The sequence below is a fragment of the Pezoporus flaviventris genome, unplaced genomic scaffold (genome assembly GCF_033815535.1).
Source record: "Pezoporus flaviventris isolate CSIRO_AGI_PZ_B2104156 unplaced genomic scaffold, CSIRO_AGI_Pfla_v1 ptg000063l, whole genome shotgun sequence".
Lineage (NCBI taxonomy): Eukaryota > Metazoa > Chordata > Aves > Psittaciformes > Psittacidae > Pezoporus > Pezoporus flaviventris.
Window position 1 is genome coordinate 11289487 of NW_026892611.1, and position 16563 is coordinate 11306049.

A 16563-nucleotide genomic window follows, 5' to 3' on the forward strand; every position below is an offset into this window, starting at 1 on the left:
CCTTTCATTTGCAAAACAGCACAGGCTTTTGTGGCCTGAGGCTCCAGCAGCTTCAGGTACCCATGCTAACCGACTACTCATGCTAAGCAAGACCACTCAGTTAAAAGAACTCAGTTAAAGGAATTCGGCTAACAGAACTTCATTCACAACAATAGAAAAAAGCAAGTTATCACTCGATGAAAGTCACACTCTTCAGGGATAACAAGGGAAGGAACTTGCCTCCTGGAAGCTGTGAATGCCCCATCCCTGGCGGTGCTCAAGGCCAGGTTGGGCAGAGCCTTGGCTGCCCTGGTTTAGTGTGATGTGTCCCTGCCCATGGCAGGGGGGTTGGAACTGGATGATCTTAAGGTTCTTTCCAACCCAAACTATCCTATGATTCTATGGTTCTAATAAGAGTACTAGGTATGAGAGAGATTTTTCAGCATCTAGCTAAGGAGACTTCCTCAAGGATGGGATACCTGGCAGTACCAAGGAGGACAGTACCTGACAGTATTGTCCTTCCAGTTGTGGAAGGGGAAGGTGCTGATGGGAGCACAGTGGTGTCACAACCATGGGGTCCTGGAGGGGAGGGCAGTAGCGGAGACACCCATCTCAAGGCCAGAGGAAAAAAACATCTAAATGCAACAAGGAATTCTGCAGTTTGACAGCCGAGAAGATTTTATTTAGGTTATTATCTCCTACACTGAGCACAGGCTTCGTTCCGAGCTGGCAGCTGCCTCCTCTTGCCTGTCATGTACCTCATGACTCACAGCAAAGGGAGCCTGAACAGGAGGTGCTAGGAGCTGGGGAGAGAAATACCACTTGGAAAGGCAGCCACGCAGACCCAGGAAAACCAGAGTGTAAAAAAATCCCCCACGAACATAATGAGATAATAAAAGATCTGTTTTCACCAGTTTTTATTTGCTAGCCCATGTTTATTTATGAGGAAGGCAGCTCTCATGGCACTGAGCCAAAGACACTCTGGAATTCACATGCCATTGTAGGCACTCTTAGCACATTAATACCACAGCAGCTGGAAGCTGAAATGGACGACACCTGCTGAGGTGCTTCCTCCCTCAAAGAAGAGAGCGTCTTGATCCTTTCAGATCATGAAAACCATTATTTTTGTGGGAAATGATGCTTTGCCTTGGTGGCTTGATGGATTTGTAGTGTCCATAGGCTTGACCCTGGCAGAAGTCATCATGGCCTTGGCTCAGGAGACTCCACACTGTGCTTAGGGCCGTGAGTTGCAGAGACTACAAAACCTAAACCTCACTCACTGCTGCTGAGAGAAGTGAAAAGGCTTTGACATTTCCTGTGCTTAGTCAGAACTGCAAATGGGAGCTTTTCAAGTTTCCTTTTCAAGCTGCTTTTGCCCTGCAATCCCAAGGCCTGTCCTACAGGAAAGCTGAGCTTCAGTGGTGGAAATCTTCTACCACATGAACTCCTGCGAGCACTTCAAAGGTTTGAAATAGACTTTTACACCTCAGGCAGGTTTTGGATACAGATGTATTTGAATATTTAACAACTATTAAGCCTGAAATGTAGACGGTGGGAATTTGAGTGTGCACCTGAATATATTGAGCAAGTGAAAATGACGTAGTTTGCCTGAAGTTAAGGATGTAAATTAACTTACAAAGCTATAAAGGTCCACCGGTTTGGTCATTTCACATCTCATATGAAGCACACTACAGATTTGGAAACTCCTGATTTTGCAAGAGACTGTAGTGATTATTAATATAACTAAAATGATCAGACTCTGAACAAAAGGATAAAGGTATGCCTGAGGAGTAGAGGGAATCTATAGGAGGAAGAGGAAGGGGAAAATGCCTTATTTACTTCAGTAGCTAGCATATGACCCACCTCAGCAAAGACCCCCTAGGACACTAGGCTTGGCTGTGACATGTTTTTGCCTTTTGCCATCTCTTTGCAGAGCCAGAATTAGCCTAAGGTTGGATAGAAAGGAAATTAAAATGCGATCAGCAGCAGGAAGCCAGTTTGGGGAGGGTGGCAGAAGCTTTGCAGTTCCCATGGCACAGGCTGTTAAGCCCCCTTGATGTTCAGCCATACTGGGCACCCTGCGCCAGTGCCTCACCACCCTCACAGGGAAGAGCTTCTGCCTATGAGCTCATCTCAGTCTTCAGTAGTGCAGCTGGATTAACTCCAGGCTGATCCAGAAAAGCAGGGGTGGCACGGGCACATCTGAGGAGTGCCTTGCCACCAGCAGCAGAGAGAAAAAGCATCTGTGGGATCTGCACCTACCCCATGTGCTAGGGGCTGGGCAGTACTCACTGCCACGCGGGTAGAGGGTTGGTGACACTGGTGTAGTGTGGGGACACCCCCAGCAGCACTCTGTGCTCCTTGGCATGTGATGGGGCCGGGGTTTTCCCACAGGAACTGTGGGAATACTCAGTGGTGTTCTCTTTGCAGGTGCTCTTGCAGCACCATATCACTAACACCAACACGGTGACTGTCTTTCCAGGAGAACAATAACGGGTGGAAGAATAGTGAAGATGCAGCCCAGGAAAGGCACCTGGGAGGTGAGGCACAGCAGCCTAAGGAGGTGGCATTGACTGCTGGGCAGGACAAGGGTGACCTGGGGATGCTGGTGAAGGCAGGGGAGGATGGGAACAGAGGGGAAGGATGGCAGCAGCTGAGGGATGTAAGTGAGGAGCAGGAGGACAGATGGGGGTCCTGCTGGGGTCGGGCAGTGGCAATGATGATGGTTCCCATCACACACTCCCTGCGTGAATGCTTAAGGCACCAGCCATGGCTCCACTTTGGAAGAGGCAGATGATGGTCAGGCATCATTATAGTGGGCTCGATCCTTTCATCTGGTTGTAACGAAAGCCTTCAAACCTGGAGGAGCTGAAGCTGCATGGACCTTGCATCCCCAGATCATCTATGAGTGACACTGTGCCATTGCTGAGGGTGCACCACTAATAGGTGCCTGGGGACACCTGCCTGCCGAGCACAGACTGTCCTCACTGCTGATGGCTCAGCACCCCTGTTTCGGTACGTCACGGAACAGGACAGGCCCTGCAGACGTACCCTTCTTCCCCACAGAACCGAACACAGCCTCCGCTTGGGTTTTCCTGCAAGCACGACCCGCTCTTCAGGAAACCCCTCTGGCGCTGTGCGGGGACCGGTTGCACGCACTGGCAACAGGCAGGACTGCCCCCTCCTGGGCAGCGGGAAGCCTGGTGTGAACAGCCCCAGAACACCGCCCTCGAACAGCTCAGGCCGCGTGCCCTCTGCCACTGCGACGGCGGGTGCTGGCCATGGAGAGAAACCCAACGCTGGGTACTTCACAAGCCGGAGCTCCAGGGCTGGCCGGCTCCATGACCGGAGTGTTTAACCCTTGTTTAATAAAGTCTAACTAACCTAGTGTCTAACTCAGCAGAGCACGACTCTCACCACTGAGCACACATACCCTTCCCCAACTTGAAAACCACATAGGTGAAACCAGACCTTCACCAGATGCTCCTGAACCAATGCCAGAGCCTTGGAGCCCAACAGTTTGCTATGGAGGAACATGCACATGGCACCGTGCTGGGCGCGGGGGGAACAGGCAGCTCACCCTCCTGTCCCTGGGCCACTCCTAGCCCCCTGCCCTGCCCTTGGGGCTATTCCCTGCCCAAGCACCCCCTAAGGCTGAGCCTCCCATGTAGCCGCAGTGCCTGAGCCTGTGCTCACCCACCCCTGCCTTTCAGCAAAGCACCTGCTCCTCAAGTCTGTACCTACCCCCAAACCCCAAATCCTTCCTCTTTTCATTACTCCAGCTCTCCCTCTCCTCCCCACCTTCCCCAGCAGCCCAGACAGGCAGCCACAAGCCATTGGGAATTTCAGCCTAGGCAGTTTAAGGTCTGACAAAATGAGGCTTAATGAAGCCAAGCTTTTTGGGAAGCACCACGCAACCCTTCTTTGCTGACTGTGAGCTGCTGTGCTTTTCATGTAACTCCTACAGCTCCTTAAAGAGGCAATAGGAATCTTCCACAGCTGTTCTTAAACTCGCCACTCAACTTATGCCATTAAATCTCCATCCTGTCAGCAGCAGTTAGCAATAACAAATGAGCCCATAATAAAGCTTTAGATACCTCAGCATTAATTTTATGGTCTATGTATGTGTGTAGAAATTAGTGGAATAGAAACACTTGGAATAGAAAAACTGTGCAGGTGTTAGCAGCGCACCCAGGGGATCATTTCAGACACCCAGGTGCTCTCCATATCCCTGTTTACTTGGTGTAGTAGGATGGCAGCAGGGAGCTGGGTCACCAGTGGGTCCTGCCCCTGCCCATGTTCCAGGCAGGATGGGCATGGGTGGCTTTGGCAGCACCATGGCAGGACACAGGAGCTGCTTGAGAAGTAAGAGTCAAAGAAAGGCATTGCTGGGATAAAGCCAAGCAGGGGATGCACACGGGAGCAGACAAGGAGGCTTGCATTGTGTGGATGAACTTGGAGGTGACTGAGCTCAGACTGAGCCAAGCACAGCAGGACATCAATGTGCCTTTTCATGTAAGAAGGACAAGCCCGCCTTTAGTTCATCCAGCATGCAGTTAATTTCTGTTGTCTTCTCTCTCCAAGCATCCTGCTGGATCCACACACTGCACCCTGTAGACAGAGGGATGCATTTGTAGCTGCATCCATCGGTAGGCACTTTTCTGTCAATTAACTTTCTTCCTATGTTACAGTATTTACCACTATCTCTTGCCTGTTAAACAATCATTTAAAATGCTGTGGAAAACACCATGTTCTGCGCCTTAACTGGCATCTTACAGGGATGCTCGAAGCACAAACCTCTCTGTTCCAAGATTACAAACATCTCAAACAAATAAATGCCCTAAGAAATGCAATGGTTTTATTGCTCCACCAGCAGAATTGATGTGATCCTTCCTCTAATAAAGTAACCCCGTAAATACACAATAATAATCTGGTAAATTCTCAGTGTGAAATGCAGATACCCCACTCATGCCAACCCCTCTGGGGCAAACAGCCCTCAGTGTGAGTGACGATCATGAGTGCACGTGGACTTCACAGACAGCAAGGAGCAGGAGGAGCAGGGGAACAGGGGCTGGAGGTGTGACATGGACAAGAAATGGGCTTCAGGGTGGACCACAGCTCCCAGGGCTAGAGATGGGACAGACACCCACGCTGTGCCTTGGCATGGCTCCTGTGAGGTATTCTAACTCATACTGCAGTAAATGATAGCTCTTAATAAGCTTCTACCCCATTTTGGGACAGCTTTAGGATTTAAACAGTACATAATTTATACATAAAAGGGTTCACTGAGGACCAAAAGTGGGAAAGGCAGGAAAATACCAAAGTCAGACAAGCGCTGCTCCTGTTGCCCAGCAGAGATATTTTCCAGAGTCACATGAAGACTTGTTAAACACAAAAGCTGCGTATTTATACTTAAGAAGTGACAAAGTTTTATGTATTATACGTCCTTCTAGGAACATAAAATTGACATCTGGTATCTTGTGTGACAGCTGAGGCTAGGGGACACAGCATGAGAAGAGACGGGAAAACTCAATGAGTGAGTACCTGCAGCAGGTGAAAACAGTAATATATCTGATCAATCATCTTCTGCATTACCCCAGGGATGTTAGTGGTTAGCTACATGGACTCTATGGTCCTTTCATACCATTAAAGTGATGGGAAAAGACCCCCGTGTTCCCGAGAACCAGGCTGTAAGTGAGCACCACTGAGCAGAGCAGAACTCCATCAAACCAAAATGGGGTTTAGTTCCTTCAGCCCAAAGGGAGAGTGCAAACTTTCACTAACTCAATAGCTGTCAAGAGCTTGGAGACCTGCACATTAATGGCACTGGCTGCAAGACTGCAGAGCATCAGCAGCACAGGCCAGCCCTGGCACACTGGAGACTGGGCAGGAGCAGGAACTGCACTCCTGGGGATGGGAGCTCCTCACTGTGTCAACACAAAAATGCCAGAGCTCAGAAAAGCAGAAGCCCAAGTGCCATTGTGATGGGTGCTGAGCACTTCCAACCAGCATGGAGCTGCACCACGGAGTGTAGGAATAGGAAGGGAAATGCAGTGAGCTTGGCAGGGCTGTAGGACACCTCTCCTGGGACACAATAGTACAGACAGCACAAACCCTGCCCTCGCCCACATGGCAGGGCTGTAGCAAAGTGCAATTCCTGCCCTGCCACAGCAGGTACCTCCCAAAGCTGCTCTGGCAGCAGAAACCCAGCAACACAGGGATGCCACTCAGGAGGACACCAGGAACGGAGAACCAGAACACAAGTCACTGACAACCCTGAATATGCTTCTGCGTGTCAAACTCTGCCCCTTTCCTGGCTAGTTTGTGGCTGACACTGCTGAGCTGGCATAAAGTTACCTCTGAGCAGGGGAGCAGAGCCCACCTCCCCCAGTGGGTGCTCCAACAAGGCACATGGACTCTTAGTCCACCAAAGTGTGGGCCTTTTCAGGATACACGTTCGCTATGGGCTCTGTGACCCTCAGGTGACAGCGCTCATGGCACTCCTGTGGGGAACAAAAAGCAAAACCTTTTGGCTTTTGTCAGGCCAAGAATGGCAACTTGGTGCCAGTTCTGCACCTCAGGTCCTGGTGGAGCTCCAGCGGGGAGCAGGTTCATCTCTGTGCGCTCACACCGAAGGCTGGCAGCGTAGCGTGAGACATTTGCTGTTATTCCCACTGTCTTCAGTCCTAGATGAAGCCTTTGGGCTCAGTCAGGAAACACCTATGTTGGCACTGACTTTGCAACATTTACGCAGAAGTTATGCTTTTCCAGTGTAGATTCATCATGGGAGTATCTAACACCTCCACTCCAGGTCGTACCCCGGCTGTGCCTAACTTCACAGGTCCTTTGCGGAGCTACATTCACTCCGCACAGTTCTAACCAGCTAACCTAACAGCTTGCCAGCTCTAACCAGCCTGCCACGGCTGCTGCTGCTCATCCCAGCTGCTCTCCGGTACCACAGAGCAGCAGCAGCCATCCAGCACCGCTACAATTCACTTGGACAGACAGAGCTGCCCTCCTGTCTCCGAGAAGGGGACAGACGGAGCCGCACCAGGCTTGTGCGGCTGCGAGGGCCCGAGCTGCTGCCTGCGACCCACAACCAACACTGGTGGGACACAGCCTCTGTACACTGGTCAACCCTCTGCATCACCTCCACGCGCGCCGCTACCAAAGGGGCTCCCCCGCACACGACTCGCAGCTGTCTGTCCTCCTTCCGCAGGAGCAGCGCGGGCCTCCGACTCCTGCGCCCGCCCCGCGACGGGCACGGAGCGACGGAGCCAGCGCCGGCCCGGCACCGAGACAGCCGGCAGCGCTCCGAGGAGCCGCGGCCCCCGCTGCCCGCACACGGGACAGACCCGCTGCCCGCGGCCCCGCTGCCCGCACCGCCGGACCGCAGCCACTACCCCGCGGGTGGCGGCTCCGCCACCGGCCCACAATACCCCGCGCGGCGCTGCCCCTTTAAGAGGCGGTGTCAGCACGCGCGCGCCGCGGAGGACAAAGCTGGGCGCGCGGCCTGGCCGCGGTACCCGGATGGGCGGGGAGGCGTGGCTGCGCGCTGATTGGTCCCCGCGGGAAGGGGGGCGGGCGGGTAACGGGGACACAAGATGGCGCCGCGCTCTCTGCCGCTTACATAACGCGACCTCTCACCTCGCGCGCGGTGCGGGCGGTGTGACCCGCCCCGATTGGCAGGTGGCGCAGCCAACCGAGAGCCGGTAGCGCTCGCGGCCCGCCAATAGGCTCGCGGATCGGCGGTGGCGGGGCGGGCCTTGCGGGGCGGTAGGAGGTTGGAGTGCGCGCGGCCAGGCCCGGCCTGCCGCCCGCCGCGGGGGGAGGGGAATCTCCCGCCATTTTTCAATCCTCCCGCCCGGGCTCCGCCGCCGCCGGGGTCGTCGCGCGAATTCGGCGGCTGCGGCCGGGCCCCGCCATGGCGCCGCTGCTGGGCCGCAAACCCTTCCCGCTGGCCAGGCCGCTGCCGCCGGGGGAGCCCGGGGAGCGGTTCGTCATCCCCCACACGCAGGAGGCCTTCCGCACCCGCGAGTATCCGCCCGGCGCGGGGAACGGGGACGGGGCGGCCGGCGCGGGGGGGGGAGGTTGTAGGGCTCCGGCCGCGCCGCTGTCATCGGCCGCGGCGGCAGCCCCCGGGGCCGAGGGGACCCGCCGGTGCCGGGTGCGGAGCCGGGCTCTGCAGCGCACCCGGTCCTCCAGGGGCCGGGGGGCGCTGAGCGCAGGGGGATGGCAGCGGGCGGGAGCCTGAGCGGCGGCGGGGCGATTGTGCCGTGGCAAGTTTCTGCCCCGGCTCGGGACGAGGCTCCAGGCGGGGACAGCGGGGCCGGAGGGGTCTGGGGCGGCCGTGGAGAGCGGCGAAGGGGTGACGGCTGCCGGGAAGCGGAGGCTCCGGCGTGTGCAGCGGGCACCAGTTGGAAGGGGCTCCTTAACGCGGTTAATGCCGGAACCGGTCCCGGGGGTTGCAGCCGGGTGGTGGGGGTCGGCACCGTACCCCCCTGAGGAACAGAGGGGGCGCAGCAAAGGGTCAGCTCGTCTGTGGAGAGCCCTGGGTTTCGCTCCGGACGGAGCCTCTCCCTCTTGGCCGCTTTTGCATGAAAGCCATTTTTACTTACTACCTTTCTTGGCCGTTCGGCGCGGGTTGGCGTGTGACAGCGGCAGGAAGCAGCCTTGGGCCTGGCCGGTAGCGGTGCAGACGCTGAACACCTGCGGAGGCAGAGTCACAGTCCAGGTCGCTGCAGACCACTGTGTGAGCAGCCTGGTCAGGGGTTGTGTTGGGACCTAAATCTGAAGGACTGGGAGCGGGAGAAATGCATGAACCTAGATAGGGACGTACCTCGGAGGTCTTGGCGGTGCAGAAGACAAAGGGGCTCCAGAACTTGCACGGGGCCTTGCGCTGGATAGTGTCTTGTTCCTTCAGATGAACGACAGCTGGTGGAAGCCCCTAAGAAGGTTTAAGGAGCTTTGGAAGAAGAAATGCACCTCTTAATGCAGATAAGCATCGCTAGTGCATTCAGCCCAATAAAATGCTCTTGGTTACAGGGTTGGATACTTGCTTTTCAGCAGTATTTGAAATTAAAGCATTCTGTCTGTAACTCCAAAGCCTGCTATCGTGGTGTGTGCAAACCCTAAGCAGCTCGGTCATCCGTGTGACCTGGAGGAAGCCTGTGCTCTGCCTTTCCCCCTGAAGAGTGATCACTGATCAAAGAGATGCAGATTAAACCCGATTACTACTTTTGTGAAGGAAAATGTGGCTTTGAGGTTTGTCTGCCTGGTAGGGACAGCACAGAGCAGTTGTAGGGCACTTCCCGAGAGCGCTGGCCCGGTGGTATGGCTCTTGTGGATCCATGAGTAGGTGGAGGAGGACATATTTCTGCAGACACTTGCATGGTATTAATATTAAGGGAAGAAAGGGGTGGTTTCTCATCTCGCAGGGGCTGTATTAGCTGCAGGGTCAGAAGGAAAGAGGGAACCAGTGCAAGCACTCCTGTTTTAGAGAGATGCTCTTTGCTTGGAGAGAGTACTTCATAGGGCGCTGTAGGAGGCGGGCAGCCTAGCACGTTCTAGAAAGTTCATTGTGGTAGGTAGACGTGAAGCTAAAAAGAGAAACTAAATAATGCTGGGTTTCTGTCTTGCTTTGGTGGCTGTATATAATGTATGCCAGGCAAAAGGTTTAACAGAAAATTACAAGTGAGTCAGTTGAAGGGAAATGTTACCTGAAGAAGACTTGAAGGGGTTTTTGGTCACTTCTGTCTGTCCTTGATAGCGCAGAGGAAGGAATGTTGGTGATGGGAACAGCCTGCAGAGAGGTACACGAGTCCTCACCGTGCTTGTGCCATTTGTGCAGAGGCCTTGAAAAACAGTCTCCTGAACATTTGATTTTCCACCTTGAAAAGTGGTTGATCAGCTCTTCCCCCAAAGGATGCGCCCATCCTTACCCTGCAGCTACAAATGAGGGATTTGGAAGACATTAAAAGTTTTGAAGACTTTTTTTTTTTTTGTTAGGATTTGCAGCTGTAGTTTAGGTTGAACCAAAAATTAAGATTGGGTTATTGCATATACATCCCCGTGAGCATGTACCAGGAGCATGTGCAGCAGCAGTGAACCGATGGATAATTCTTCCCTGTGAGGGTGCTGAGGCGCTGGTACAGGGAGCCCAGAGAAGCTGTGGCTGCCCCGTCCCTGGCAGTGTTCAAGGCCAGGTTGGACCCAGGGGCTTGGAGCAAGGTGCTCTAGTGGAAGGTGTCCCTGCCCGTGGCAGGGGTTGGAACTGGGTGAGTTTTAAGCCCTTCCAACCCAAACCAGTCTGGGATTCTGTGATAACATGGTCATGAGAGCTCAGGTGTTTATTTCAGTTTCGTATTTCTTTGTAGCTTCCTGTGGCTTCCTTTGCCAGATCCCCCCCAAAATCTGAACCCATTTTGTATAGAGCCCACTGTGTCCTGGTGGAGCCTTTGCCCTATCAGGTCAGACTCGGTGCAAGCCTTGTTGGTTATGTGGCTGTGGACGAGTGGGTCACTGGGAGGCTGGAGGTGGACTCATTCTTGTAGGAGCTCTGTAGGCCTGCTCTGCGGTAGGTGACGTGTCAGGCAAATGCTTCATGCAGGGTATGGCCTTGTCAGGTTCATGTCACCTGTGCAGCCTGTCTGTGGCACGTGTACTGAGCATCTGATGCCTGCCAGACACCACATTTGTTCCGTGTGGAACAGTGTGGGGCTGCTGCAGTGTGTGTGTTCTGTACTGGATGTGATTTGGAAGACAGTCCTGCCAGCTCAAGGGAGACGCTTGGTTCTGAGAGCAAACCAGCCTGGAGCAGCAAGAAGGGGCTGTTCAGGCAAAGCTTTCCTTCAGCCGTCGGCGTTGTGTGGGGAAGCTGTCGTGCTTTCCTCCTCAGATGAAAGCTTGCCTTCTGCCTTTAGTGTTCTGTGTGATAAGCAGCACAGAGAACATAAGGAATTTGGCTGCATGTAGCCTATAGGTTCAAGGCTGTTGTGGTACCAGCCAGTTAAACTCTGGCTGAAAGATGACAGCACCAAAGCTCTGCGCTTCTAGAAGAACTTTGTCACCCCTCCCGGAGTGGTGTCTTAGAGCAGTGCTGGCCTTCTGGGTAGGTTTGCTGCCTTAGGTGAGGTGGAAACAATTGAGATGCTCTAAAGCTGTTTTGGAGTTGGCAGTCATTTCTGGGAGACGATTAGTTACCCAGGAAGACGTACAGTTCAAATCTGCTTCATAGCTGCCTGTGTGCCGTTGGCTTGTTTACTTTGAAACATGACATTTTTTCCCTAAAAGGGTCCCTTGTTTTTATTCTTTGTTTTCTGCCTTTCAGCATTAAGTGATCTTCAGTGTGATGCAAACAGATGTGATGTGTTAACTGTTATGCAGTGGGTAATCAGCTATTTAATTTAACACGTGTGTTACTGATGGCTCTTGGGGGAGCATTCACAAGCTGGTGTCCAGGGTTTGTTATTTATTACTGTGTTGGGACTCTGTGGCAATGGCAGCTCCAAATGTGTGTGGAGATGGGTTGGTTGTGGCACACCAGCCGTAGTACTGAGTCAGACCTGCTGAGCAGTCTGAACATTCTGGGGTTTGTTTTCAGTCCAAGTGGAAAGGACAAACAGCACATGTGGAGTGGAAAGTTTGAGCGAGAATAAACTTTGCAAAAGCATCATCCTGCCTCTTGCTTTGTGCTTCCCCAAGGTTTCGGAGCAGAACCCGGTGTAGGGAGCTTATGGCAGAGCCCAGAGCAGGGTGGGCACGGTAGGCATGACTCTGGAGCTTGGGCAAGGAATGTGTCCAGGGTCAGTGCCGGACCAGCTGACCAGCTGTAGGTGGAATTGAATTGCATGTGAGAAGGAGAGCTGAGCTGGCAAGGGAAGTTGCTGTATCTGAGGCTTTTGAGTTTGGTGTTGATCTGAAAACTATGAGCCCTGGTATAGTGTGGTTAAGCCTGTTCTCAGAGGTGTGCGCAAGGAGGGGAAACGTCTGGCAGTTTGGGAAGTGATGTTAGGAAGAAGTGTATCTTTCAGTTCCTTTCCAGCTGGAGATCAGCATTTATTAGCTCTCCTTGTTGGAAGGAAAGGGATTTCCTCACAGGTCTAGAGAGAAGAAAGTTGATAAACTGGTAAAAGAGAAGTAGACCATAATTTTATTTCCCAGCCGTAGCTCAAATATTTGTTTGTAGTTAAGACTACTGCAAGTCTGTGAAGGCAGCAGCATCCCAAGCCCTGAGGAAGTGTCTTTCCCCCAGCACTCGTGTTGCAGCAGCTGTGAGCCCTCCGGATTGGTGGTGTCCTCAGACATGCAGAAGGGAAGCCTGGGGGTGAGGTGGGGCTAAAGGCTGAAGACCACCGTTTCTGTGTGTTTAGGCTCCTGTTTGCTGTGAGGATTGAATTTGCTTTTAACTCTTCTTTTTGTGGGCAAGTCATAGGAAGGAGCAGCATTGTGGCTGCAGTTTAGTCCTTATGAAAGTGGTTAATTGCTGTAATTACAGGGGGATACTCCTGTTTTGTTGGTGTTTTCTTTGTTGGATTTTTATTTATTTATTTTGCCTCCTCGTTCAGTCTTGCTACAGAGACTGGTTAAAAACACACCTCTGGTCTGGTCAGTGGCACTGTGCAGATGGGTTCCTCTCTGAGCTGTGGTTACTCCTTGCCATCACTCCACCACCATGATGTGCTTCCTGCCCTGCAGCACCTCTAGGGTGTTTCTAGGGAGACTTTAAGCATCTTTGAAAGCTCTGGGAGGGGTGAGGATTGGCCTGAGAGCTCAAGGCTTTGTGACAGATGATTTGTCAGGTTGCTGATGGGCAGGACACTCCACAAGCAGAGTAAGCTGGGGAACTGTGGGGTTTCTCCTTGGTTTTAAGACCTGTTCCAGGTGAGGGAATGCTCCATCAGTACAGCCTCCTCTGGAGGTGGGTCTGCTCCTGGCTCATGGTCTTGTGTAGCATCAGTTGCTGTGAAGATACCTGTATATCAAGGTCCACAGTATAGCTTCTGCACCTTACTGTGCTTTCCTGTGGGGCTGTGAAGAAATATCAAGGAAAATTGGCTTTGTTGGAGTTGTAATTTCCAAATGGGAATCTTAGTGCAACTAATTTTGGTGGGATTTTTTAATGTCTTGAAAGACATAGGTGATCCTGGCCCTCTACTCTGCAGTCCTGCGACCCCACTTGCAGCACTATGTGCAGTTCTGGTGTCCTCAACATAAAAAGGACATGGAGCTGTTGGAACAAGTCCAGAGGAGGCCACGAGGATGATCAGGGGGCTGGAGCACCTCCCGTATGAAGACAGGCTGAGGAAGTTGGGGCTGTTCAGCCTGGAGAAGAGAAGGCTGCGTGGAGACCTCAGAGCAGCTTTCAGTATCTGAAGAGGGCCTATAAGGATGCTGGGGAGGGACTCTTCATTAGGGACTGTAGTGGTAGGACAAGGAGTGATGGGTTCAAACTGAAACGGGGGAAGTTCAGGTTGGATATAAGGAAGAAGTCCTTTACTGTGAGGGTGGTGAGGCACTGGCACAGGTTGCCCAGATAAGTGGTAAATGCTCCATCCCTGGCAGTGTTCAAGGCCAGGTTGAACAGAGCCTTGGGTGAGATGGTTTAGTGTGAGGTGTCCCTGCCCATGGCAGGGGGGGTGGAACTAGATGATCCTAAGGTCCTTTCCAACCCAAACCATTCTATGGTTCTAGATGTGAGACACAGTGAGCAGTTTGCTGTGGCTCTGCCTTCACAGGAGCATGGAGCAATCTGCTCATTTGTGCAGACTCCTAATTAGCACTAGTGCTGTGCTGGGCTGAGCTGCTGCTCTGTTACAAGCATGCTTTGTGCACCGTGCCTGCTTCTCTGCTGGTGAGTGCACTGCAGGAGAGGGGAAGGATGCTGCTCTTACTTCTCCCATGATTTCTCCACTTAAATTACTCTTGGTAAGCTATGGTGACTTGAGTAGGCTGCTGCTGGGTAAATTGGTGTGGATTTATACAGTGCTGTTTTTTTCTGGTAACTGTGCCTGTACATGTGCTATCCATAGAAAGTATGAAGTAGCTTGTGTCTGTTTACACTCCCAGTTAATTACTGCTTTGGTGAAATGGGCAGAGCATAGCTCCAGACACTTACAGCACAGTAGCTGCTGCTTTCATTCACAGTGCTGTCTGCATTAATTGGGTATTAATCTGAATAGCCAGAGTAACTCAACCTTGAGGCTGCTGTGGTATGGGCAGCAGGTCATGTAGCTGGTGGGAACGGTCCTCATGTTGTGCTGGTGCAGGAGGCTGCTCTTGTTGGAAGTCAAAGGAAAGGTGAATTTCCATGTGATTTCAGTTACAAAGCCCTTGGGTTTCTTCCTCAAAGGATTTCGTGTGCTGGGTGGAATGGTAGCTTGCATCTAGTGTTTGTAACACTGCCCTCAGGCATTAGTAGTAGTAGTTTCCTGTTATTGTGAGGCATTTAGCAGCAGTCGGTGCCATGACTCCTGCACTGCCTCTGATACTGTTTGTGCTTTTTCTGATCAATCAGCCTGGAAAACTGAGAAGTAACTTAGTGCCACAGGACATTCAGCCATGTGTATTCCTCTTGTGCAGTTAGGCTGAACTGACGACAGTGTGTTACCTTCTGTATGCTTGATGAATAGGATGGCCATTTCAGTGCTGAGAGCTTTAGGGCATCCTGGTCTGAAAACCTGTCTGATGTGAGCAGCTTCTCCGTGGTAGACACAGGGTCAAACTGTATGATAGCAGTCCTCAGCCTTGGTGTAGTCCAGTATTAAGGGTTTAATGGAGTTTGGTTTCCCTGTGTTGTGATCGTGCTCTCCACTGCATAAGTCCTGTTTTCCTGAGCTGCCACTTCTACAGAGAGTATGAAGCACGTTTGGAGAGGTACAGTGAACGCATATGGACGTGCAAGAGCACAGGAAGCAGCCAGCTGACACACAAAGAGGCTTGGGAGGAGGAGCAGGAAGTTGCTGAGCTGTAAGTACCAAAGAATAAATTGGTATGTGTCTATCTTCGGGCACTGGGGCAGAATCGTGGGCTTGGGAATGATATGTGGTTGCTGGCTTAGGAGGTGAGGTAAGTAGCTTTTTACTGGCAGTAACTAGATTCTGGAGGTGAAAGCAAGTTAAGTCCAAATTTGATGCCATTGCTAATGCAGTTGAGTAATGTACTTATTTAGTGCTGTATTGTGGTATTGCTAAACCAAAATAGTTCAGCATGTGGTGCTTGGCATATTTTAAAGTTCCTCGAGTAATGGGAATTTTTTTTTTGGGGGGGGGGTAAATGTTGAAGGAGCTAAAGTAAAAATGCAGTAGAAAGAGGCTGTTAAAGTATTCCATTAGTCAGGGCCACAGCTATAATTGGGGTTTCCAGATCTTCGTTGGAATCAAATAAAAAAAATATTTTGGAGTGCTCTTTTGGGGATCTGCTCTACTTGAAACCATAAAGAACAAAGGCAAACCAGTGGAAATCATTGCTCTGTTCAGCCCCCCAGTATTCCAGTGGCTACCATGGCCCTGACCTTACCTTCTAGCACTGGCCCTGAAGCCCTGGTTGAGATCCAGTGTCACTCATGCCATAGAAGTGAATTTTCTATAAAGGTGCAAGGCCTTGGCTCAGACAAGGTCTGTAACTTGCTGTGTGATCACCAAGTTGTAGGAGTGATGCCAAACAAATGGTGAACTGGTGGCTTGGACTTCTGTGACTGCCTTTCCCTGGATTTAAACTGGGGAGATGGTCAGTGGTACTGCCTAAGGATGAAATGTTCTACTGCCTCTTTGAAGAGTCTACTCATTAGCCTTAGCCTAAGGAGAAATTTCCCATCATTCGAGGTTAATTGCATCCTTAAAGGCAATAAATAAGAAACCTGCTTGCTGGTAGTCCTAATTCCCATGAGGGTTGAAGTACTACTGTAATCAGTCTTTCCTCTGGAACGTGTTTCTTTAAGAAGAGGGTGCAGAGCTAGCTCCATTAGTTTAAAATCCTGAGACCAAGCCTACTGGTCTGGTGTCACTTAGTTTTGGTTAACAGTGGTGGGTTGGTTGGCTACTTCTGAAAGCACAGAGAAATGTAAATGAAGGATAAATGGCAGATTCTCAATAGCAAATTTAGCTATAGTCTCTCTAAATATGGAGGGCAAAAAAAGGCTGTGGAATGAGATTTTTAGCTTTGTCCGCTTGAAATGGGATGAAAAGCTTCCCAGGCAGTTTGCTGGCTGCTGAATACCTGATACTAGTCTGAATAAAAAAAGTTCGTTTAGCAGTTTGCTAAAGGGATAAATTTGCTAGTGGCAGCTGTGGAACAGCAGAGAGAGCTGAGGATTGTCAGCCCTGCATCCCGGAGCCTGGAAAGCTAAAAGGGCTGTGGAAAAATAGGGTATTTTGTTCCTCCTTAAAGTAACTTGAAATGGACTTTTTAGCCAGAAGGCTTTATGCAATGGATTTCATAGTCTTCTGTCAGCAGAGACCTGATCTTCTGGAAAGAAAATCAGTCAGGTCAATTTGTAGCAGTCATTTCTTTTCTCTGTGTGAAAACATTTGAAGATGATGTGGTGAAACACACAAAATATCCTTCTGTGGAAGGATAATTGGATTG

At 51.5% G+C, this 16563-nt stretch overlaps 1 protein-coding gene across 1 annotated transcript in view; it reads left to right on the forward strand.

Moving 5' to 3' along the window:
• Positions 1-7766: 7766 nt before the first annotated feature.
• The window catches only part of BAZ1B (bromodomain adjacent to zinc finger domain 1B), a 49414-nt gene continuing 40617 nt past the window's right edge, over positions 7767-16563 (forward strand). Inside the window, exons 1-2 of the mRNA XM_061470610.1 lie at positions 7767-8016; positions 14830-14946. Coding sequence (XP_061326594.1) covers positions 7904-8016; positions 14830-14946 — 230 coding nt within the window. The 5' untranslated portion in view covers positions 7767-7903. The remainder of the gene's footprint in view (positions 8017-14829; positions 14947-16563) is intronic.